Source organism: Typopeltis vanoorti, chromosome 17 (genome assembly GCF_054136105.1).
Source record: "Typopeltis vanoorti isolate ZY-2024b chromosome 17, IOZ_Tvanoo_1.0, whole genome shotgun sequence".
Taxonomy (NCBI): domain Eukaryota; kingdom Metazoa; phylum Arthropoda; class Arachnida; order Uropygi; family Thelyphonidae; genus Typopeltis; species Typopeltis vanoorti.
In genome coordinates, this window is record NC_143565.1 from 112,616,234 (window position 1) to 112,643,221 (window position 26,988).

Genomic DNA, 26,988 nt, shown 5'->3' on the forward strand with positions numbered 1-26,988 from the left:
TGATAATATTGGAGTCTTGACAAGTAACAGACTGATTTCGAGGAAAATTGTAGCTAGCAAGTTATTAATGATGTAATTTTTTCATGTAGTACTGCCATATCCTGTACACCCCTTGAGGGTACATGGCAGGAATTTGATGATGATGATAGAGACTATGTATTGCTTGATATAATGTCCCATATATCATATAGTGATGATTGAACACACTATACTTTACGTCCAATCTTACCTCAGACCATCTTGTACATCCTTCAGTTCTAATGACTGATTTATAGCTTTAATTATAGGCTCTATAAATGCTCCATTCACATCATATAATTATAGCATTTGGAAAAGCATTTCACTATATACTTTATCATAATATCTACAAAACTTAAAATACTGATGATCTCTTGCCTTTTTTAAAGTAAAAATCTGATAATCACTATTTATCTTGATACTCTGTTTTTCTTCGCTTTCAAAGCATGCTTCTCAGCACTTCATCATATGCCTTTTCCAGATCCACAAAACTTAAATACAAATCTTGTTATATTCCAATGATTTCTTAACTGTTTGACTTAAAATGAAAATGAAATCCTGACAATATCTATTTGACCCAAAGCCTGGTTATTCTTCATGTTTCCCATCCCCAATTTTTCTTAGCCTATTCTCAAGTATGTTTACATAAATCTTACATGGAATTTCAGTACGTAACTTTCTGTAATTTCACACTTTATTTAACCTGTGCAGTTTTATTTCATTTTTTTATAGACAGGAATTATGAGAGCTTTACTCCATTAATCTGTTATTCAATTTTCTGACTATACCTTCTAAATTATGCAGTAAAGCCGCTGTAATGACTTCCATCTATTTACTCCAGCTGCCTTTGCACATTTCACTTACTGAAGTCAAAATAAAGAAATGAACTGAAAAAAAAAAAAAAAAAAAACAGTAGTGCAGCAGTGTATCTATTCTCTGATTGATTAAAAAAAAAAAAAAAAAGGACAGCATTGGCTGAGCTTTCTGCAAATTGCAGACACTGTAAATGGGTAGAGGCTGTTTATATGCAAATAGAGATTTTTTTTTTTGTAGAGCCTTGGTAGTCAATGTTGCTAAGCACTCAATACCTTAATTTACTCCAGTTTGATTGTATCAGTTATTATCAAAAACCAAGAAAAATTTCAAAGAATGTCAAAAATGCATCAAAAATATATTCCAAAAAAATACAACAAAAAAAAATTTTGTAAAATAATTTCTGCATCACTTTACCGGCATCTGGGATCTCAATAGTAATGTTATCGATGTGCACACCTTACAGGCATTCATTTAATAGATGAGGATCCAAATAAGCATCCAAACCAGATATGTTATTTATGACTGAACCCTCAAACATGCATCTTCTACAATTACAACTTACATAAACTTTCCACATTATATCATGCATGCTGCTTCTAAGAAGGGTGAAATATGCTTTTGTCAGGTCTGATATCCCATGCCAGATCTAGATTCCTCTGTATGTGATCTACTTGGCTCAATTTCCTTGTCTTGTTTTGTCACCTTCATTTGCTGACTTAGCCGCTTTCCAATTCAAATGACTTTATTAACCTTTTTGATTATTTATCTCTGAAAGAGATAATCTTCCTTGGAAGTTTCAAAGTCCATAACTCATACTGGCTTCTCTTCTAACTACTTCATAGTCCAATCTCTGCAAAGGGGAATTATTTCCTGCAGTAATGATTACACACAGTTTATTTAATCATTATTGTCAGCAAACATGGACGTACCAGATAATCCTCATTCTCCCAACACCGTGGACTTTTTCTTAATCATCTCTCTCTAAATAGCTGGCCTGGTTTGCTGAGTGGTTAGCATATCTGCTCTCCAGCATAGAGGTGAAGGGTTCAAATTCCACCAATTACACAGATGTTTGGGATTGTCCTACTAACAGTTTACTGTATAAACCTGTGTCCTGGTGCAATATGACCTTTGATGTCTTTGTGCCATAAAAATCAAATCCCAAATCCTTCCAAATATATTGAAGTTCACTCTCCTCTTGACAGCTCTGACCATAACCTTGTCCATGTTCCATTTTCTAGATTTCATCCTTTCATTTTTTCATCCTTCTCTCTGATTTTTATCCTGTGGAACTCAAATGATGCCAATTGGGACAACCTTCATGATTTCTGTGCTTCTTTTCCCATGATATATTGAGTCTACTCTTCGAATCCAAGTACTTGACCAAAGACTAGAGACTGCAGATATGAGAGTCCTGAGAAAGGTTAGAGGCGTGAAGAGATGGCATCAATGGCAATATTATATTAAAAACGAGGATATCAGGAAAGAACTTGACATTGTCAGCATCCAGGAATGCGTTAGCAGAGCTAATCTCAGGTGGTATGGTCACTTAAACAGAATGGGCAAAAAAAGAGTAGCAAAACAAGTGTTCTCTTTCAGGTTGGCAGGAAAACAACCCAGAGGAAGTCCAAGATATAGGTGGATTGAGACGGTACAATGTGCCTTAGACGATAGAAATATAAGATCTGATAATGTTGGAGTCTTGACATCATGCCATAAAATTTGGCGGTATTGATAGAGAAACATTATAGATAATTATTAAAAGATATGGAATTCCTGATAATAAAATAAATGTATAAAGGAAATAAAAGTTGTGTTATTGCATAGCAAGGAGCATCAGAATGCTTTGAGATAAGGACTAGTGTGAGATAGGATTGTATCTGGTTTAACATAGTCATTGATTTATTATGACAAAGTTACATTATACATATTTGGGAGCTAAAGTGATATTGAAGGTGGAACTTTTCACTGGGTATCTACAGATGCCATATGGTCACTCCAATGCTTGGTGATGTGCCACACCAGGCCTCGCCATGTTGTCCTGTCATTTACTTTTCTGGCGGCCTCAACTCTCTGAAGATCAGTCACTCCACACACACACACACACACACACACACACACCATCCATCCATCTCATTGATGGTCTACCCTTCCTCTTTTTCCAGGAACTTTACCTTCTGTTACTGCTTTGAGAATCCTCCTTCCATCTTTTCTGTTTCCAAAATATTTTAACTTTCTTCTATCAATATCCTTAAGGAGCCTTAAAGTTCTACTGATCTTTTCTAACACTCATTCATTTGCATCTTTCAGTATATGATGTCCTCAACAGCCTTCTATAACACCGCATCTGAAAAGCAGATATCCGTTTCTTATCTGACTTCTTTAGATTATTCCAAGTCTCACATCCATAAGTCACTGTTGGAAAAACAACTGCATCCAAAATCCTCAACTTTGTTCCCATGAGATAGATCCATCCTTCCAGATTTTAGATAGGTCTCTGACTGTTGTTTTAGCCATTCCTAACCTCCTGACATCTTCTGAACAGCACTCCTTCACATTAATAATGGATCCCAGGTACTCAAACTTGCTTACTTTTTCAATTCATTCTCCATTAAGGTACACTTGTTTCTCAAGAGCTTCTCTGTTTGTATTTCCTTTGAGAACCATTATCTTTGTTTTGCTAGGATTGAGTTGAGGTCCTCTGTTATTACTGATCTTGTTAACTTTGTCAAGAATTAGTCCTAGTTCTTCCATGTCATTACAAAGGAGTACTGTATCATCAGCATACCTCAGATTACTGATCAATCTACCTCCTATCCTAATTCCTGTCCTGAGCTCATCGAATGCTTCATGCATGATGTCCTCTGCATATGTATACTAAACAAGTGAGGAGAAAGTAAACATCCTTGCCTAACTCCTTTTCCAACTTGAAGCCGGTCAGTCAATCCAACACCTGTTCTTACTGTGACTTCTTGCTCCCTGTACAAGTTGGCTATCAACCTGATAGTGTATTGAGGAAAACCCATTCTTTTTATTACTTCCCACAGTTTTACATGCTCAACACAGTCAAAAGCTTTAGAGTAGTCTAAGAAACACATTACCAGAGGGAGTCTGTCTGAATTCTTTATATTTTTCTATAATCTGTCCAAGGCAAAGGATCTGATCTCTGGTGCCCTTACCTTTCCTAAAACCTGCTTGTTCCTTGGCATCTTTGCCTCAACTTGGACCTCAATCCTATTTAGCATGATCTTCAGTAAAAGTTTGCTTGCATGAGATATTAAACTAATTGTTCTATAGTTCTTGCACGCCTTCATATCACCTTTCTTATGTAGTGGTATGAAAACAGACTTTTTCCAGTCTCTAGGCCATGATCCTGTCTCTCATATCCTTGTAATCTATCTATGAAACAATCTTATCCCTTCATCCCGTGTGGCTATAATTAACTCTGCTGGGATTTCATCTGCACCTGGTTCCTTATTGTTCATCTTCAACTTCATGCCTAAATGGAGGAGGTTCCAAATCAAAATTTTCCTGGTGAGAGGACTCCACATTTTCTTTATCCACTCTGCTGTACTGTTCCTCACAGTATTCTTTCCATCTGTTTTTGATTTCCACTCTTCTGTTAGTAATGCTCCATTCCTGTCTTTGATTACATTCAGCTTAGGCTTAAACTTGTGCTTTAAGTCACAAACTAAATAAAACATCCTTTTATAATTGTCTCTCCTCATCTGGAACTCAATCTCTTTACATTTATTAGTATAAAACTTTCCCTTGTTCTGACTTCTCTATGTAATCTTTTGTATTCTTCAGTCCCTGTGTCTCTTTGTTTTTTCCAACCACCTTCTTTTGATTAGTTCCCATGTTGAATCTGATATCCATGGGTCTCTTGGTCTTCTTATTGGGCCGAGATACTTCTTTGCTCCTGTATTATCACCTTGACTCCTTCCCAAAGCATTTCTGGCAAGTTCTCATTGGTCTCCAAAAAATCATCCAACCGAGTTGATGTTTTTTCTGTAAATCCACTAGGAATTACTCTAACATCCAATTTAGTGGGATATGCCTGACCTGGAAGTTTTTGTAGTCTTACGTTGGCTCTTGCTAGCTGATGGTCTGTACCACAATCTGCTCCAGGACAAGTATGCACATCAGAGATGCTCGTCTTCCACTGCTGGAGAACTAGGATGTAATCAGTCTGGTGCCTTGACCTATCAATGTTAGATGTCCAAGTATAGGTCCGTCATGGATGTTTCTGGAAGCACGTATTGGTAATAACTTATTTGTTAGCACGGGAAAATTCCAAGTCTTTCACCACTGGTGTTACATTCACCCAGACCAAACATGCCACACTCCAGCCTGGCTCTCGTACTCTTTCCCACTTTTGCATTTAAGTCACCATCATCATCGAATTCCTGCCATGTACCCTCAAGGGGTGTACAGGATATGACAGTACTACTTGAAAAATTTACATCATTACTAACTTCCTATCTACAATTTTCCTCCAGATCAGTCTGTTACTTGTCAAGACTCCAACATTATCAGATCTTATATTTCTATCGTCTAAGACACTTTGTACCGTATCAATCCACCTATATCTTGGTCTTCCTCTGGGTCGTTTTCCTGCCATCCTGGCAGAGAACACTTGTTTTGCTAATCTTTCCTCTCCCATTCTATTTAAGTGACCATACCACCTGAGATTAGCTCTGCTAATGCATTCCTGGATGCCGAAAATGTCAAGTTCTTTCCTAATATCCTCATTTTTAATATGATATTGCCATTGATGCCATCTGTTCACGCCTCTAATCTTTCTCAGGATTCCCATATCTGCGGTCTCTAGTCTTTGGTCAAGTGTTTTACTTCTGACACAGCTCTCAGATCCATAAGTTAAAACTGGTCTGAACACTGTCTTGTATACAGCTAATTTAGTATTCCGACTAATTTCTCTCTTATTCCATATGAATTTATTCAATTGACTTCCCACCATACCAGCTTTGCTGATTCTGTTGTCTATTTCTATATTTAATTTACCATCTTCAGTAAAAATCGTGCCTAAGTAACTGAAATGTTTTACTTGTTCCACAGGTTCTCCATTCACAACACAGTTGACATTTTCAATGATTCTGCCTATTTTCATTGTCTTTGTCTTTTTATTGCTGACCTTCATACATATCTATTACAACAGCTATTCGATTTAGTCAGAGAATCTTGCAGACTTGTAGCGGATTTATTTAGAAGTATAACATCATCCGCATAAAGCAAACAGCTGACATTAACATCTCAATACCACTTTCCTTCATAATGTGATCCATATAGATAATGAATAACAGAGGGGATAATGTACATCCTTGTCTCACACCAGATTTAACATTAAACCATCTTCCTGTACTTCCTTCAATTCTAACTGCTGACTTACAACTCAAATAAAGACTAAGTATTGCTTGATATAATGCCCCATTGACACCATATAACTGCAGCATATTGAATAGCTTCTCTCTTGGCACCTTGTCATATGCCTTTTCAAAATCGACAAAACTTAAATACAGATCTTTGTTATATTACCATGCTTTCTCGACTATTTGTCATAAAGTGAAGATCTGATCCTGACAACCTCTATTTGGCCTGAATCCAGCTTGTTTTTCACCAAGCTTTTCTTCCACAGTTCTTCTCAACCGTTTCTCAAGTATACTTGCATAGATTTTGCCAGGAACACTCAGTAGGGAAATACCTCTGTAATTCTCACATTCAGTTTTATTTCCCTTTTTTATATATGGGTACTATGAGAGCTCTACTCCAATCATCGGGAATTCGTCCCTCAGTCCAGGCTTTCTGAACTATGCAGTGCAGCCACTGTAAGACTTTTATACCACCATACTTCAGCATTTCTGGTCGAATATCATCTACTCCTGCTGCCTTTCCACATTTCAAGCCTTTGATGGCTTTTTCTACTTCAAGTATGGATATGTATTCCTGACTGCATGCCTGGTCAGTGTTTTTTATCACTGGGCTGTCATCACTGCTTGTTTCATTTAGCAGTTTTTCAAAGTAATTACTCCATACCTCAAGGATATCTTTTTCTCCTGTTTTCATGTCACCTTTATCATCTCTAACTCCTTTTACAGCACTCTTTCCACCATTCCTAAGCTTCTTCAACAACCTCCTGAATATCTTACCACCTTCTTGATATTTATTTTCTATGTTTTTGCCAAAGTCCTCCCATGACTTTTGTTTAGCTAGTTTTACACACTGTTTAGCTTTCTTACATTTGTCTCTGTATTCTGTAAGAGTAAAAGCTGACTTATTTGCCAGGAACTTTTGATATGCTTTCTTCTTTTCCTTCACTGCCTCTTTAACTTCCTGTGTCCACCAGGGAGTTCTGATTTTTTTATCCTTGCACACAACCTCACCACATGCCTCTCTGGCAGAATCAATCAATGTTTTCTTCAGAGTTTGCCACTGAATCTCCAAGGTTTGATTCCTGTTCTCAAACTCTTTCATTTTCTTTTCAATAATCTTTCTGTATTTTAGTCTACAGTTCACATCTGAGAGCTGCTCAACTTTTATTCGCTTTAAAATTTTCTTACATGTTATTCTTTTCAATATGAAATTCAATTTTATCCTGCTCAAGACTAAATAGTGATCACTTCCAATTTCATATCCTCTGTACACTCTGGTGTTCTTCACCAGGGAGAAAACATCACTATCAACAATAACATAGTCAATGAGACTTTTCTTATTCCTAGCCTCTTCTCTCCATGTGAATATGTGCACATTTTTATGTTGGAACATGGTGTTAGTAATAACCACTCAATGTCCTGAGCAGAAATCCAACAGATATTTGTCATTATTATTAGCTTTGCTCTTTTCTCCAAATTTTCCCAAAATATTTTTATATGTCTCACAATCATTTCCTACTCTACTATTTAGATCCCCAACAAGGACCAACTTTTCCTTTTTTCATTGTGTCAGTTGCTTTTTCTAAAGCCTCAAAAAATTCCTCCACTTCTACCTTAGTAGAACCTTCTGTGGGACCATAGGAACAAATAAGTCTCATTGTCCAGTTCCCCATTCTCATATTTGCCCACATTACTCTACTTGAGACTGACTGCCATTCAAGAAGATTAGCCTCATATTTTGTGTTGAATACTATGGCTACTCCTTCTTTTCCTTGATTGTCATTGCCTGAATATAACATTTTGTATTTATTGCTCAGAAAGATCTCACCAATTTTGGTCTTTTTTGTTTCAGTCACCCCTATTATGTCGATCTGGTACTTATCTAATTCCTCAGCTAGCTCCATTTCTTTGCCATTCAGGCTTCTTACGTTGATAGTACCGATCTTTAACTCTGGTGATGTTGAGTTGGGGTTTGTTTTCAGATTTGTTCCAGTAGCTGACTTTTCGCTGTTCGCCCTGGTTCCCTGGCGAAAACAACGGGGGCCTTGTTTAACTGGGCGACGCCCCAGCCGGCATGAAATTTTGTCATGTTGTACCATCAATTTTAATTTGGTTTAACCAATAAGAATACAATTTGGTCGGCTAAATCCCAGATTGCCAGCCCATCCTCGTTTGTTCAGTATCAAAGTAGATACCCAACATGGTGCACCACGAGAAGGTGAGGATTGGACATTAGGTCAGAAGCCCTGGCATTTAAGTCCCCTAAGATGTAAATATGTCTCTCCTTGGTAGGCAGTCCAAAACAGTTTGTAAGTCTTCATAGAATTCCTCACTCTCTTCTTCAGGCCTATCTGTGTGGGGTGAATAAATTACCACAATTGATATATATTCGTAGTCGAATAGAAAGTATTCTTTTATTAATGGGGTTATAACCAAGAAGGCTTCTTGCCTGAGCTGTCTTCAGTATCACAACTACCCCATGATGTTTTGAGTCACCACCTGAGTAAATAACTAGCCTACCATCCTGTCTTTTGAAGTGACCTTCTCCATTCCATCTATTCTATCCTATCCCAATGACTTTAACAGACCTTTAAGGCCCACACCCTTCCAAGCATGCTTGGATTTTGTAACCGAAATACGAGGATAGAATGGTCACTCCTATGCCTCAAGGTATTCTTGACTGTATCCCTGTGTGTTCACGGGGCCGGTTTGCCTGTTTGCAGGATGAAAAACACCAGATAAACTGGCGGAAAAAACCCTACTGTCCTCACCCAAGACCAGCTAACTTGGCTATGGCTGAGAAAGATCCTTCAGCTCCTCACGTTTCCGAAGGGAATCGAACCTAGGACACTACTTCCCCAGGCATATGGTTGCAAAGTGCAAAGCCACTAGGCTAACCACGCAGACTCCATTCCATCTGGTCTCTGTAATTCTCAGGATGTCAATTTTATACTTATCCATCTCTTTACAGATAGTCTGAAGAGTACCCGTCTGTAGACTACCTGAACATTCCATGTGCCTATGTAAAATTCCCTTCTAAGATGAATTTTATACCTTCTGTGTTGCTCATTAACAGTATCACTGACTTTTGATGGAGATGTAATAAACGCTCTCTACTCACCCTTGATAATAATAATAATATAGATATAAAAAACCTGGATTTTTTAAAATAATTCTCCCCACATTACTTTCCCCCACTTTCTCAAAACCCCCTTACTTTAATAGCTTAACAGCAGAAGAATGTGTATTGCCAGGATAAGGAGACAGAAAGCAAAAAGATATGTCTGAATTTTCCTCCTATATTATTCTTCATATATTAGTTTTATAACACTTCAGTAATGCACTAAGATTCAAGTGAGCCAATGACATTGTAAAAAAAAGGGGCACTCCTAAATGAAAGTAGGCTATATTAGCCATTTACATAATAACCAATTTTTATGATTATCCTTTTTATGGGAATCTCATCCAAGGAAAGCTTTCAGCCTTATGCACATTAGTATCATTATGTGAGTGAGCTAAGGTTAGATAATCTGAAAATCCTGTCCTAGAGGTCAAACTTGATTCCTGTTTTTTTTTTTTTTTTTTTTTTTTTTTTTTCCCAAGCCTCCAGTATGTTGGGTGGTGGTCTCACATTAGGCGATGAACATCTATCACCTAAACATATTCACGAAACATCGATGTTTGTGATGGGATTTGAACCCAGAGCCTGATAGTTGGAAAGGTATTCTCTCCAACAAACAGGCTATGGATATGCTTTCCACTTCAGCCAGGCTGCTGAAATACCACACTTCATTAATTTCCATGAAGCCAGGAAGGTCTTACTATCATCATCATCAAATTCCTGCCATGTATCCTCAAGATGTGTACAGGATATCATAGTACTAAATGAAAAAAATTACATCATTACTAACTTCCTATCTACAATTTTCTTCCAAATCAGTCTGTTACTTGTCAAGACTACAACATTATCAGATCTTATATATCGTCTAAGGCACTTTGTACCGTATCAATCCACCTATACCTTGGTCTTCCTCTGGGTCGTTTTGCTGCCAACCTGGCAGAGAACACTTGTTTTGCTACTCTTTTTTTGCCCATTCTGTTTAAGTGACCATACCACCTGAGATTAGCTCTGCTAACGCATTCCTGGATGTTGACAATGTCAAGATCTTTACCAATATCCTCGTTTTTAATATGATATTGCCATTGATGCCATCTGTTCATGCCTATAATCTTTCTCAGGACTCTCAAATCTGCCATCTCTAGTCTTTGGTCAAGTGTTTTACTTCTGACCTAGCTCTCAGATCCATAAGTTTAAACTGGTTTGAACACTTATACTTAACTCGTTTGAAAGTATACTTAGCTGTATACTTTCTTGTATACAGCTAATTTAGGGTTCTGATTAATTTCTCTCTTATTCTATATGAATTTATTCAATTGACTTCCAGCTATACCAGCTGATTCTGTTGTCTATTTCTATATTTAATTTACCATCTTCACTAAAAATTGTGCCTAAATAGCTGAAATGTTTTACTTGTTCCACAGGTTCTCCATTCACAACACAGATGACATTTTCAGTGATACTGCCTATTTTCATTGTCTTTGCCTTTTTATTGCTGACCTTCATACCATATCTATTACCACAGTTATTCAATTTAGTCAGAGAATCTTGCAAACTTGTAGCGGATTTATTTAGAAGTATACCATCGTCCTCATAAAGCAAAGAGCTGACATTAACATCTCCAATTTCGATATCATGTTTAATACCACTTTCCTTCATGATGTGATTCATGTAGATAATGAATAACAGAGGGGATAATGTACATCCTCTGTCCAGGCTTTCTGAATTATGCAGTGCAGCCACTATAAGACTTTTATACCACCATACTTCAGCATTTCTGGTCGAATATCATCTACTCCTGCTGCCTTTCCACATTTCAAGACTTTTATGGCTTTTTCTACTTCAAGTATGGATATGTATTCCTGACTGCATGCCTGGTCAGTGTTTTTTTTATCACTGTGCTGTCATCTCTGCTTGTTTCATTTAGCAGTTTTTTAAAGTAATTACTCCATACTTCAAGGATATCTTTTTCTTCCGTTTTCATGTCACCTTTATCATCTCTAACTCCTTTTACAGCACTCTTTCCTCCATTTCTTAGCTTCTTCAACAACCTCCAGAATATTTTGTCACCTTCTTGATATTTATTTTCTATATTCTTGCCAAAGTCCTCCCATGACTTTTGTTTAGCTAGTTTTACACAGTGTTTAGCATTCTTGCATTTGTCTCTGTATTCTCTAAGAGCACAAGCTGACTTATTTGCCAGGAACTTTTGATATGCTTTCTTCTTTTCCTTCACTGCCTCTTTAATTTCCTGTGTCCACCATGGAGTTCTAATTTTTCTATCCCTGCAGACAACTTCACTACATGCCTCTCTAGCTGAATCAATCAGTGCTTTAAGTTTAAGTGACCATACCACCTGAAATTAGCTCTGCTAACACATTCCTGAATGCTGACAACGTCAATTTCTTCCCTAATATTCTCGTTTTTAATATGATACTGTCATTGATGCCATCTGTTCATGCCCCTAATCTTTCTCAGGACTTTCATATCTGCAGTCTATAGTCTTTGGCCAAGTTACTTCTGACCCAACTCTCAGATCCATAAGTTAAAACTTGTTTGAACACTGTCTTGTATACAGCTAATTTAGTGTTCCAACTAATTTCTCTCTTATTCCATATGCATTTATTCAATTGACTTCCTACCATACCAGCTTTGTTGATGCTCTTGTCTGTTTCCATATTTCATTTACCATCTTCACTAAAAATCATGCCTAAGTAGCTGAAATGTTTTACTTGTTCCACAGGTTCTCCATTCACAACATAGTTGACATTTTCAATGATTCTGCCTATTTTCATTGTCTTTGTCTTTTTATTGCTGACCTTCATACCATATGTATTACAAAAGTTATTCAATTTAGTCAGTGAATCTTGCAGACTTGTAGCGGATTTATTTAGAAGTATAACATCGTCTGCATAAAGCAAAGAGCTGATATTAACATCTCCAATTTTGATATCATGTTCAATACCACTTTCCTTCATAATGCGATCCGTATAGATAATGAATAACAGAGAGGTTAATGTACTTCCTTGTCTCACACCAGATTTAATATTAAACCATCTTCCTGTACTTCATCAATTCTAACTGCTGACTTACAACTCAAATAAAGACTAAGTATTGCTTGATATAATGTCCCATTGACACCATATAACTGTAGTGTATTGAATAGCTTCTCTCTTGGCACCTTGTCATATGCCATTTCCAAATCGACAAAACTTAAATACAGATCTGTGTTATATTCCCATGATTTATCCACTATTTGTCATAAACTGAAGATCTGATCCTGACAGCCTCTTTTTGACCTGAATCCAGCTTGTTCTTCACCAAGCTTTTCTTCCACAATTCTAATCAACCGTTTCTCAAGTATACTGGCATATATCTTACTAGGAACACTCAATAAGAATATACCTCTGTAATTCTCACATTCAGTTTTATTTCCCTTTTTATATATAGGTACTATGAGAGCTCTACTCCAATCCTTGGAAATTCGTCCCTCTGTCCAGGCCCTCTGCAGTATGCAGTGCAGCCACTGTAAGACTTTTATACCACCATACTTCAGCATTTCTGGTCGAATATCATCTACTCCTGCTGCCTTTCCACATTTCAAGCCTTTGATGGCTTTTTCTACTTCAAGTATGGATATGTATTCCTGACTGCATGCCTAGTCAGTGTTTTTTATCACTGTGCTGTCATCACTGCTTGTTTCATTTAGCAAATTTTTAAAGTAATTACTCCTTACTTCAAGGATATCATTTTCTCCTGTTTTCATGTCACCTTTATCATCTCTAACTCGTTTTACAGCACTCTTTCCTCCATTTCTAAGCTTCTTCAACAATCTCCTGAATATCTTACCACCTTCTTGATATTTATTTTCTATGTTCTTGCCAAAGTCCTCCCATGACTTTTGTTTAGCTAGTTATACACAGTGTTTAGCTTTCTTACATTTGTCTCTGTAATCTCTAAGTGCACAAGCTGATTTTTTTGCCAGGAACCTTTGATATGCTTTCTTCTTATCCTTCACTGCCTCTTTAACTTCCTGTGTCAACCATGGAGTTCTAATTTTTCCATCCTTGCGGACAACTTCACCACATGCCTCTCTAGCTGAATCAATCAGGGTTTTCTTCAAGGCTTGCCATTGAATCTCCAAGGTTTGATTCATGTTCTCAAACTCTTTAATTTTTCTTTCAATAATCTTTGTGAATTTTAGTCTACAGTTCCCATCTAATAGCTGCTCAACTTTTATTTGCTTTAAAACATTCTTACATGTCATTCTTTTCAATATCAAATTCAGTTTTATCCTGATCAAGACTAAATAGTGATCACTTCCAATTTCAAATCCTCTGGACACTCTGGCGTCCTGCACCAGGGAGAAAACATCACTATCAACAATTACATAGTCAATGAGACTTTTCTTATTCCTTGCCTCTTCTCTCCATGTGAATTTGTGCACATTTTTATGTTGGAACATGGTGTTAATAATAACCAGTCCATGTCCTGAGCAGATATCCAACATGTATTTGCCATTATTATTAGCTTTGCTCTTTTCTCCAAATTTTCCTAAAATATTTTTGTATGTCTGACAATCGCTTCCTACTCATCTATTTAGATCCCCAACAAGGACGAACTTTTCCGTTTTCATTGTGTCAGTAGCTTTTTCTAGAGCCTCAAAAAATTCCTCCACTTCTACCTTAGTAGAACCTTCTGTGGGACCATAGGAACAAATAAGTGTCATTGTCCAGTTCCCCATTCTGATATTTACCCACATTACTCTACTTGACACTGCCTGCCATTCAGGAAGATGAGCCTCGTATTTTGTGTTGAATACTATGGCTACTCCTTCTTTTCCTTGATTGTCATTGCCTGAATATAACATTTTGTATTTATTGCTCAGAAAGATCTCACCAGTTTTTGTCTTTTTTTGTTCCAGTCGCCCCTGTTATGTCGATCTGGTACTTATCTAATTCCTCAGCTAGCTCCATTTCTTTGCCATTCAGGCTTCTTATGTTGATAGTACTGATCTTTAACTCTGGTGATGTTGCGTTGGGGTGTGCTTTCAGATTTGTTCCAGTAGCTGACTTTTTGCTGTTTGCCCTGGTTCCCTGGCGAAAACAACGGGGGCCTTGTTTAACCAGGCGACGTCACAGCTGGCATGAAATATTGTCATGTTGTACCATCATTTTGTATTTTGGTTTAACCACTAGGAATACAATTTGGTCGGCTAAATCCCAAATTGCCAGCCCATACTCGTTCGTTCAATATCCAGGTAGATACCCAACACGCTGCACCACGAGAAGGTGAGGATTGGACATTAGGTCAGAAGCCCTGGTCGGTTCTCCGCATTCCTTTAAAGGCTATGCGGAGGTCTCCTCTCAGTTATACAGCTTTGATCCTTAACACGTTCATTGCCAAACTGAAAATTGGAATTTCGTGTGGAGGCCAAATTTTTTTTATTTTTTTGTTTAGTTTTTATTGTGCTCAAAATAAGTTAATATATTATTTATATGCTTTTATTATTATGTACATAGGATTTATGTACTCTAAATATCTATTACACGATATCGCATATTATGTAATTCGGTCAAATAAGTTATATATTTTACAAATAAAAATCATTTAAATATAATAATTATAACTTTAATTATCAGTCTTTTATAATCACATAGAATTTTTAAAAATAACGTACAAATAGAAAAAATAATTATCAAAAATCAACATTTATAGGGAACTTACTAAAAAAAAAAATATACTCAAAATAAATAAAAACCAAACTTCAAGCATGCTAAATCTACGAATAACTAAACAAAATCGCCTTGTCCGAATGCCACCACTGTGCGCACTGGCTAACATAAACAATAGACAATGGCTGGCGGCCGTCCCCACTCCACGAAAGTCAATCCCTTCCCTAGTGGCCAATATAAATATTACGCGTCGTTTCGCTGTGGACGCTATTCCGCTTAGAAACTTGATAGCGACGTCCCCTCGATAACGCGTGATCGGCCCTTTGGTGAGAACTCGCATCACGCGATATCGCATGATTAGCAATGAACGTGTTAAGCACCCCAAGGTCTTACTATTCCATATAATTTTGTCAATGAAAATTGGTCATGTTTAATGGAACAAAAAAAAAAATGTATCATTCATTTCAAATCATTTTGCCAGTAAAAATGCAATTATGGGAAATATTTTTCACTGCATTACATGCTCATGACCAAATAAATTAAACTTGGCAGGCTCTTATAACTGTTTACATAAAATGTAATTTGAAATACTTGAATTTTTGATTTTGATTTCTGATATTGCCATTGTTTATATGAAAACTAGCATGATATCTATTAATAACTTATGTGATATCTGTTAATGTTATTAACTCTGTCAATTTTGTAAAAATCTAGCAAGTTTTTCAGCAGCCCAGATCAGCTATCATCTAATGCTTTTTATTTCATTATAGGGAATACACAAGGCCTTTTAACCCTATCTAGCTTTTGGAGACTGAGTGGGCAGTTCAGTCACCACTGTTAGCCAGTCAGAGATAGTTGGCCCAATACTATCACTAATTATAAGCAACAATCAATGAAGAGAGTGGTAAACAAGTGCTATCACCTTGGCACCTAACCCTAATCGGACATGTTCTTGTCTGAAATAGTTTGGGTTCTACAGTCAATATTTTTGAGTTTATGGGACAATAAACCTGAGTTTCTGGGAGAAAAACCCACTTGCTTGTGCCAGAGAAAAACTAACTCAGGAACAGGTCAAAGAAAGGTTTAGAAAAAGTTCCTCCAGTTGTCAACTAGACTTGAACTTAAGTCTGTATTTGAGTGACTTAGCACAGAGGATGCAAGTGTCACCTCCACTGAGCCACACATAAGTATTCCCTTTGGTTGGAAAGACCTAGGTTTTTGAATCCTGTATAAGATATGAAGAACCTTTATAATGACTTTTCAACTGAGTGAGTTGGTCAGTCTCATATATAGAGTGGCATGATTTTCTCTTTTAGAAATTTTTGCTGAAATACCACATTTTATCATTCTGCAAAACTTTTAGTTATCTTTGATCCCTGAAGATGTAAGTCAAATGACTTATGAAACTTGTCGAGTTTTTTTAATTGTTATTTATCTTAATAAGGATGTGGTCCAATTACCGGAATCTTTCTTATGATCCAATACCTTGTTCATCTACTAAATGTGTATTCTTTGCAAAAGAATTATGCAAAAAAAAGGTAAAAACCAAAAAATGAAAGAATTTATACATTGTTGCATCATTTCTATAAACAGTCTAGTGTTTCTATCAGGAACCAGGTCAAACATTTAAAAAAAAAAAAAAAAACTTCCCTGGAAAACTCGTCATCAGAATTTTGATGATAGGTATTGTCAATGTGGAAAGTATCGCTTGAAAAGAATTAATGAAGTATCAGGTTTACATATTGGTATTACTGAAACAAACAAAAAAAAGCTAAAACGGGTGAAATACTTCTAAACGATGAGATTTATATTCCAGCAGCAGTGATCAGAAAAAAGAAGCAGTAGCTGTGGTAATCAAGACAGTACATAAAGATAAACTTTATGAATGGCAAGCTGTTTCAAATGGGAACTGGATAATAAGGCTCTTTTGTGCATGTGGTCGTACAGAAGATTCTACCAAGGAAAGTGGGGAATTTCTTTAGTCAATAGAGAAGGCACCTGACATAGAGGAAAAGCTGCTGTGCAGATCTCTTTATTGGAGATCTACACAGTAGAGCAGAAAATGAATACAGGCGTATAGGAACATTTGAAGAAAACTTGGAAGAGAGAGCAAGCTAATAATAATAAGCTCCTTTGGATTTCCTCCAAAGCAGAGTAGCTTTGACTTGTCCTTGATTGTCATTGTTAATAACATATTCCAACATAAAGATATACAGAAAAACAGATATACCAATAAAGATATAGAAAGATAAACAGACTCACATAGAAAGAAAACATAAAAAATAAAGTCTTGTTGACTGCATTATTGTGATATCTTCATGCTGATTCAGAATGCAAAAGTACACAGGAAATTTGAAATAGTAAGTTGCCATCATTTAGTTTTGCTCAGGATAAAAATGAACATCATCTTTAAAAAAGAAATATATTATGAAGTTTTTTAAAAAGGATCTAAGGCAAACAGCTTTCAAAAGTGAACTCAAGATTGAAAAATATTTATTGGAGGGGAAACTGGAAGAGTCGGGTTTCTTTAGGATCAAAACTCAATAACTGGGTGGAAACCTCCACATAGTCTCAAGGAATGCAAAGAATTGACCAGGCCCTCTGTCTGCTCGGTTAGCCTAGCGGCTGTGCGCTTCGCAACCATATAATTGGGGAAGGAGTGTCCCAGGTTTGATTTCCGTCGAAGATGTGAGGAATTTGAGGATCTTCCTCAGCCATAGCCAAGTTAGCCAGTCTTGGGCGCAGGCAGTAGGGTTTTTTTGCCAGTTTATCTGGTGTTTTTCATCCCGCAAGCAGGCAAACTGGCCCCGTGAACACACACGGATCTACAGCCATAAATACTTAGCCCCCATGAGGGGGCTCAACTCGCCCCAATGGGGACGGGGGAGAAAAAGGGAGGAAACTGCATACGAATAAATAAATAACCAGGCCTTCTGACCTTATATACCATCCTCACCTTCTTGTGGTGCACCCTCAGTAGGTATCTACCTGGATACTATGTTGATACTGAATGAATGAAAGCAACTGGCAATTTGGGATTTAGCTGACCAAATTGTATTCTTATTGGCTTAAACCAAAATGAAATGATTGTCCAACACGATAGAATTTCATGCTGGCTAGAGTGAGGGGTGGGGAATTGCTTGGGTAAGCAAGGACTCCAGCATTTTCATCAAGGAATCCATGTGAACAGCAAGAAATCCAGCTACTGGAACAAACTCCAGCCCAACATCGGAGTTCAAGATTGGCACCATTCAACATAAGAAGCATTAAGAAAAGGAATAGAGCTAGTTGAAGAAAGAATGCATGACCACTAGAAGAATAAGATAAGAATGAGATTGGCGTAATACATGTTACTGAAAGAAAAAAAAAGACAGAAATGTTGATAGTAGCAATATCTTAATGTTGGTTCAGGAACCAAGGTGTATAAAATTGAAATAGGAAGTGATCATCATTTAGTTTTGAACATGGTAAAATCAAATATCATAAAAAAAATTTTAAAAAAAGTATACATGAAAAATTTAAACTGAATCAAATTTCAACTGCTTTTATAAGCAAACTGTTGACTAAAATACACATTTTATTCAAGAAGAAATGAAAGTGTGTGAAAAGAATCAAACCTTGGAGATTTATTTGCATACCCAAGTCAGCAGTTAGAAGTTTAAAAAAAGTACAGGTGTGAGACAAACCATTTCCACCCTTATATTCATCATCTGTATTCAAATTATGGAGGAAAGTGGCATTAAACCTGATATCAAGAGTAGTGATATTCATCCCATCTCTTTATGCAGATAATGTTATCTTCTTCTTCTTCTTTAGTATTCTGCAATTGAGCAGGTTTTTCTTCTTTTAGTAGTAGAAACTTTCCTTCCACTCTCTTCTGTTCTGAGCCTTCTCTTTCAAGGTTGTGTACCTATCTCCATAATGTTATACCCCTCAATAAATCCAGTGTGAATTCAAGTCTTTAACTGAGTTGAATAAATTCTGTAACTAATTTATCATGAAAATCAGCAATAAAATAACAAAATTTATTAAAGTAGGTAGAAACATGGAATACATGAACTGTATTCCATGTTTCTATCTATTTGAATTTATATGAAAAGAAGAGATAACTCAACAAAAACACTAAACTAGGTATACAAGATAGCATTCGAACAAATTTTAAGTTATGAATCAAGAATTTGGGTTAGAAATAAAACAGTTAGTCATCAAAGACTAGAGACACCAACATGAAAGATCTGAGAAAAATTAGTGGCATTAATGGCTGAATCTTATGACAAATGAGGATATGAGGAAGCAACTTGACATTCTTAGCATTAAAGAATGTGCAAGCGGAGCTAATCTAAGGTGGTAGTCAGTAATCACTTAAAATTAGAGGGGAAGGCTGTCAGGTGTTTACTTAAACATTATTAGTACTGCAAAATCATGTCATAGTATCCTCTGTGCTCCTTGAGAATGCATCTTAGAAATTTGATCATGATGACAAACAAAATATTAAAAAAACAGATATGATTAGTCACATCATCATCAAATTCCTGCCATGTACCCTCAAGGGGTGTACAGGATATGATAGTACTACATGAAAAAATTATACCATTACTAACTTCATATCTACAAATTTCCTCCAAATCAGTCTGTTACTGTCAAGACTCCAACATTATCAGATCTTATATTTCTATCGTCTAAGGCACTTTGTACCGTATCAATCCACCTATATCTTGGTCCTCCTCTGGGTTATTTTGCTGCCAACCTGGCAGAGAACACTTCTTTTGCTAATCTTTCTTCGCACATTCTGTTTAAGTGACCATACCACCTGGGATTAGCTCTGCTAACACATTCCTGGCTGTTGACACAAAAAAAAAAAAAAAAAAAAAAAAAAAAAAAGTTCTTTCCTAATATCCTCGTTTTTAATATGATATTGCCATTGATGCCGTCTCTTCATGCCTATAATCTTTCTCAGGACTCTCATATCTGCAGTCTGTAGTCTTTGGTCAAGTGTTTTTTACTTCCGACCCAGCTCTCAGATCCATAAGTTAAAACTGGTTTGAACACTGTCTTGTATACAGCTAATTTTCCGACTAATTTTTTTTTCTTCCATATGAATTTATTCAATTCACTCCCTACCATACCAACTTTGTTGATGCTGTTGTCTATTTCCATATTTAATTCACCATCTTCACTAAAAATCGTGCCTAAGTAGCTGAAATGTTTTACTTGTTCCACAGGTTCTCCATTCACAACACAGTTGACATTTTCAATGATTCTGCCTATTTTCATTGTCATTGTCTTTTTATTGCTGACCTTCATACCATATCTATTACAACAGCTATTCAATTTAGTCAGAGAATCTTGCAGACTTGTAGTTTATTTATTTAGAAGTATAACATCATCCGCATAAAGCAAACAGCTGACATTAACATCTCCAATTTTGATATCATGTTTAATACCACTTTCCTTCATAATGTGATCCATATAAATAATGAATAACAGAGAGGATAATGTACATCCTTGTCTCACACCAGATTTAACATTAAACCATCTTCTGGTTTAATGCCAATTCTAACTGCTGACTTACAACTCAAATAAAGACAAAGTATTGCTTGATATAATGCCCCATTGACACCATATAACTGTAGCGTATTGAATAGCTTCTCTCCTGGCACCTTGTCATATGATTTTTCCAAATCGACAAAACTTAAATACAGATCTCTGTTATATTCCCATGCTTTCTCGACCATTTGTCGTAAAGTAAAGATCCGATCCTGACAGCCTCTATTTGGCCTGAATCCAGCTTGTTCTTCACCAAGCTTTTCTTCCACAATTCTTCATATCCGTTTCTCAAGTATACTTGCATAGATCTTGCCAGGAACACTCAGTAGGGAAATACCTCTATAATTCTAACATTCAGTTTTATTTCCCTTTTTATATATGGGTACTATGAGAACTCTACTCCAATTATCAGGAATTTGTCCTTCTGTCCAGGCTTTCTGAACTGCAGTGCAGCCACTGTAAGACTTTTATACCACCATACTTTAGCATTTCTGGTCGAATATCATCTACTCCTGCTGCCTTTCCACATTTCAAGCTTTTGATGTCTTTTTCTACTTCAAGTAGAAAAGTATGTATTCCTGACTGCATGCCTGGTCAGTGTTTTTTACCACTGTGCTGTCATCCCTGCTTGTTTCATTTAGCAGTTTTTCAAAGTAATTACTCCATACTTCAAGGATATCTTTTTCTCCCGTTTTTATGTCACCTTTATCATCTCTAACTCCTTTTACAGCACTCTTTCCTCCATTCCTAAGCTTCTTCAACAACCTCCAGAATATTTTGCCACCTTCTTGATATTTATTTTCTATATTCTTGCCAAAGTCCTCCCATGACTTTTGTTTAGCTAGTTTTACACAGTGTTTAGCATTCTTGCATTTGTCTCTGTATTCTCTAAGAGCACAAGCTGACTTATTTGACAGGAACTTTTGATATGCTTTCTTCTTTACCTTCACTGCCTCTTTAACTTCCTGTGTCCACCATGGAGTTCTGATTTTTTTATCCTTGCAGACAACCTCACCACATGCCTCTCTGGCAGAATCAATCAATGCTTTCTTCAGAGTTTGCCACTGAATCTCCAAGGTTCGAATGTTCTCAAACTCTTCATTTTTTCTTTTAATAATCTTTGTGAATTTTAGTCTACAGTTCACATCTGAGGGCTGCTTTTATTCACTTTAAAACTTTCTTAAATGTTATTCTTTTCGATATGAAATTCAATTTTATCCTGCTCAAGACTAAATAGTGATCACTTCCAATTTCAAATCCTCTGTACACTCTGATGTTTTCTACCTGGTGCAGGACACCAGAGTGTCCTGCACCAGGTAGAAAACATCACTATCAACAATAACATAGTCAATGAGACTTTTCATATTCCTTGCCTCTTCTCTCCATGTGAATTTGTGCACATTTTTATGTTGGAATATGGTGTTAGTAATAACTAGTCCATGTCCTGAGCAGAAATCCAACAGATATTTGCCATTATTATTAGCTTTGCTCTTTTCTCCAAATTTTCCCAAAATATTTTTGTATGTCTCACAATCATTTCCTACTCTGCTATTTAGATCCCCAATAAGTACCAGCTTTTCCTTTTTTATTGTTTCAGTTGCTTTCTCTAAAGCCTCAAAAAATTTCTCCACTTCTACCTTAGTAGAACTTTCTGTGGGACCATAGGCACAAATAAGTCTCATTGTCCAGTTCCCCATTCTCATATTTGCCTACATTACTCTATTTGAGACTGACTGCTATTCAAGAAGATTAGCCTCTAGATTAGATATGATTAGTCTCTCTTGGGGGGAAAAAAAAAAAAAAAAAAAAATCAAATTTAACTAAACACTATCCAGCAAATCATATTGACTTAAAAATAATAATAATAATAAAAAATTATATAATTCAGATCTGCATTATCTATTTGGTTAAGTCTTGAGAAAGTCACGATTAATTCCAGTAGAAAATCTCCAGATATTGTGAATAATATCACAAAATTCTTTACTTGTGGTGATTTCTGGCACTTATGACAATCTACTTTTGCCAACTTGTAGCATCTGTTAATTATATCATCAAGTGAGAATTCATCTCATTTGCAGGAATAGAGGGCTAAGTTAGGAGTGAATGTTTTTTTACATCAAGGGAGTCTCAAGTGCAAAATATTAAATTCGGCCTATATGATTAATGAGGCTGCTAAATTAATTCAAGATTGATTTTACTATTCTGCATAAGCTATTCTAAATATAGGGTGGCACAGTATAAACATAAATTTCCCTATATTTTGATTAGTAATCAACTATCTATTAATTGATTTTATTAAGAACAACTTTACATCAAGATGGCGGATTCAAAACAAGGAAGTACGTTCCAACAATAATAAGCATAGTGGTGGTTTCATATTTGATTTGATGGAAATCGTTTGTCACAAATGTGCTACAGTCAGATTTGACTCAGCTACTTATGCTTCTTGATTACAACAGATGCTATGAATATATTCATATCTTCAGAGTATATTGCTGACAGTTTATAATTGTTCTTGTTAGCATGTAAGAATTCTGTATTGTTATGCTTTTGTATTCTTATGTATTTTGAAATTTTGTATGTTTTTGAAGCGCTTAACATTAATCATAAATGTTTGTAATTGCAGAGCGACCTAAACCACCCCAGCTTGAAATCTCAAATCTTTGGAGTAAAAATGTAAGAGTACGTTGGACTCCTCCTTTTAGTGGCAACAGTCCTATTTTGAATTATGTACTTGAATACTGGACACCAATAGGTAAATGAGTTTTTAAAAATTATAATGTAAATTATTTTTCCTACACACACACACACAGACACAAACATAATCTACCAATAATTGTCCAAACACTTTAGCAAAAGTGTTAGCAAAAAACACTTTTGCCGGCCTGGTTGGCCGAGTGGTTGGCATGTCTGCTCTCCAGCCAAGAGGTTGTGGCTTCGAATCCCACCATGGGCATGGATGTTTGTGATTGTCCTACGAACTTCATGTGGAAAGGGAATCTGCGACCCTACCGCTTATTCTAACAGAAGACATCATTGCCAAAACCATGTGAGGTATGACAGTAACCATATGCCATCTGCGGATGTCAAATGTGATTTTTTTTTCCACTTGAGCAATTTACAATTGATAACAGCACCAGCAGGTGAACCCTAATGTTGGGTATTTCCACCTTTGGCTTTGGTCACCTCCTGCACTCTTTGAGGGAAACTTTCCACCAATGTGCAACAGACAGGTGGAATTTGTCTGCATTCCTTCATCAAAACAGCACTGAGTTCAGCAACAGATCGAGGATATGCTGCTCTGGATCTCAGTTGCCACTCCAATTCATTCCAAAGGTCTTCGATGTGGTTGAGGTCAGGACTCTGTGTTGGCCAGGGCAGTCGTTTAACACCTATCTCTTCATACCATTCCATAACAACTGCAGCTTTGTGGCATGGGCCATTTATTGTCATGATAGTAACACGGATCAATTCCATAAAAACTCCACAAGGTAGCACCTGATTATCCAAAATAAGGTACTGAGCTGCCTTCATGGAACCAAGGGCAATGACCAGTGGTCCTGCTCCAAGCCAACTGAATACACCCCATACCATTACTCCTCCATCACCAAACTTTACTGTGGGTACAATACACTGTGGTAACAACAAGCTTTCACCAGGCTGCCTCCATGCCCACACCCTGTTATCAGACTGGAAACAGGTGAACCTTGATTCATTGATCAGAGTACCCTTTTTCCACTGGTCAGTTATCCAGTTCACACACTCTTGCACCAGACCAGATGAGCTGCCCTGTTGTTGTGATGCTTGGCTTGTGTGCTGCTGCTCTTCCATGGAAACCCGTAAATCTTTTCATGTATTGGGAATTACTGGCACTCTGGAACTCATCATGGATGGTCTGTGCCGATTATAGCCAGATTTTGCACTTCACCCGTTTTTACCTCCTGTCCCTGTCAGTCATTTTCAGCGATTTTGGGTGTTTTCCTACACTATGATGCCAGGACATCTCCATTTGTTGATCACATTGCTAACCGTTGATTTTGGATGTTCCAGTTGAGTGGCCATGGCATATATGGACATCCCATGATGACACCTCTCTTGAAGTCACTGAGTTCATGTTGTGTTGGCATACCATGTGTATTCAACTGCTACGATGATTACTGCTTCTTGTTATCTGTACACCAGTTTTTATGTTATTAACAAACCTGGAATGTTCCATAACTTCAAATAACATCAGTGTCCAGACAATTATTGGTAGATAATTTAGATAGATAGATAGATATGCAGACTTTATCAGCATATGGACATGAGTAGTGGAAGAAAACAACTTTGAATATACTGTAATACAGTTGACTCTTACTATAGTGAACTCAAAGGATACACAGGAATAGTGTGTTATAATGGATAACACATTATAGTTTGCTATAGGTGGTAAAAGAGGTTTTATACTTTATTATTTTGTATACCTAAAGAAGTCCTTGTAATAATGATAAAATTAGTTATATTTACATAATTATGTTGCAGTATATTCTGTTGTTGATTTCTTCAGGCTTTAGTTGAACTATACATACAAGGTGTGTTCAAAAAAAGACTGAACTTTTGCTAAAGAGTTTATTGCTCATTTACAAATTTTAAATACTGTTCCCTCTACTGGTAATACACTCTTCCCAATGTTTCTTCCATTGTTTGGAATGCTTCCTGGAACGCATTTTCTGTGATGGTGCACAGTTCTCTTATCTCATTTTTCTGAATCTCCTGTATGGTTTGGAAACGACGTCCATTCAAAGTGGTTTTAAGTTTGGGAAAAAGGAAAAAGTCTGCTCGGGCTAAGTCCGGAGAATAGGGTGGATGGGATGGATGTCTGATGTTTTTCCATATAACTGCAGATGAGGGGGCGACATGTGAGCCAGTGCATTGTTGTGGTGCAACATCTAAGTCTTATTTTTCCACAATTCAGACCTCTTCCTGGTACAACTCTTTGTTTACCATCTGACCACATGGTACAAATTCATAATGGACAATAGCTTTCCAATCAAAAAACACAACCAACATCACCTTGATCTTTGACTGACTCATCCATCGATGCTTAAACCACTCATAACACTGTTCTACTCATACAGTCCTCCCCATATGCTTGGTTTAGAAATCAAAATGTCTCTGTAAAATTTTTACCAGGTTTGCAGCAAAATTTCACACTTGCACATGTTCTTCAAGCTCTTTCTTTGTCACTAATCTGATGAGCAGCTTGTTCACATGTTCACTTCAGCAGAACTTAATTGCTAATGGTCATAGCAGAACCAGACAAAGACAGTTTGTTGTCAAAACCTGCCGCTAGGTACACTCAGTAGCCACAGCACACTCTTTAAAAAGTTCGGTCTTTTTTTTTTTTTTTTTTTTTTTTATTCCCTCCCCTGTATAAATTGCAATGTTTTGATAACATATTTTATGATTGTTATTTTTAATATGAAATAGAAGTAATTTCAATAATTTTAAAATAGCCAATAGCCATAAAAAGAATATAAATAAATATACTTGGAATGGCAGAGGAACAAGATCTGTAATTGATTATATCATTACTAATCAGAAACTGGCTCCACATGTGAGAGATGTACATGTTTATTTACAGAGGAAGTGAAATTTTTTCAGATCATTATTTAGTAGTCTCTAAAATAGAAATACTAGCAAAATGGAGCAAGGAAGTAAATAAGAAAATACAAAAAATAGAACAAGTATAAAATGTATATCTATTACAAGAAGAAAGCATTAAAATGCTATATCAATCACAATTAACAGATTGCCTAAAAGAAGCCTAGATCAGTGAAGATATAGAAGAAGAATGGAAAAAACTTTAATAACGATAATCCATAAAGAAGCCTCTGAAGTACTTAGAAAGAAAAATAAAATATTAAAAAAAATATTAAAAATCTGTAACACAGATATAGAAAATGCAATAAAAGAAAAACAAAGGCATACAAAGAACAAAAGAAATATAGCTAAAAACCATAGTACAGAAAGCTCACCAAGATTCTTGGGACAGATTTATTAATAAAATAGAAGGCATATATGGAAGACAAGGCGTAGCCTACAAAATATTAAGAAAATTAAACAAAGAAATACAGCACAACTCAACGTAATGCACGAGAAACAATGCATAGAACATTATAAGAGTTTATGGTATGATCCAAATTTAATAAAGAAAATTAAGAAATCAGCACTAATATAGAACCCAATAAAATTGGAAGAACTAAAAGAAGTAATAAAGGTATCAAAAAATAGAAAATCAACCAGATTAGTTGGCATAAATACAGAGCTTTGGAAATATGGCAGATAATATTATCATCACAGATTCTTAAAATTAATAAATAAATGTTGGAAGAAATGTGAGGTTCCATCAGATTGGAGATAGAGATGACTGTGGGAATTTCAG

General features: G+C 36.3%; 1 protein-coding gene across 1 annotated transcript in view; it reads left to right on the forward strand.

Annotated features, from left to right (window-relative positions):
- Window positions 1-26,988, forward strand: part of LOC150097802 (cell adhesion molecule Dscam2-like) — a 208,031-nt gene that overhangs the window by 89,032 nt on the left and 92,011 nt on the right. The window contains exon 7 of the mRNA XM_090407344.1: window positions 23,191-23,319. Within this exon, the coding sequence (XP_090263470.1) occupies window positions 23,191-23,319 (129 nt within the window). The remainder of the gene's footprint in view (window positions 1-23,190; window positions 23,320-26,988) is intronic.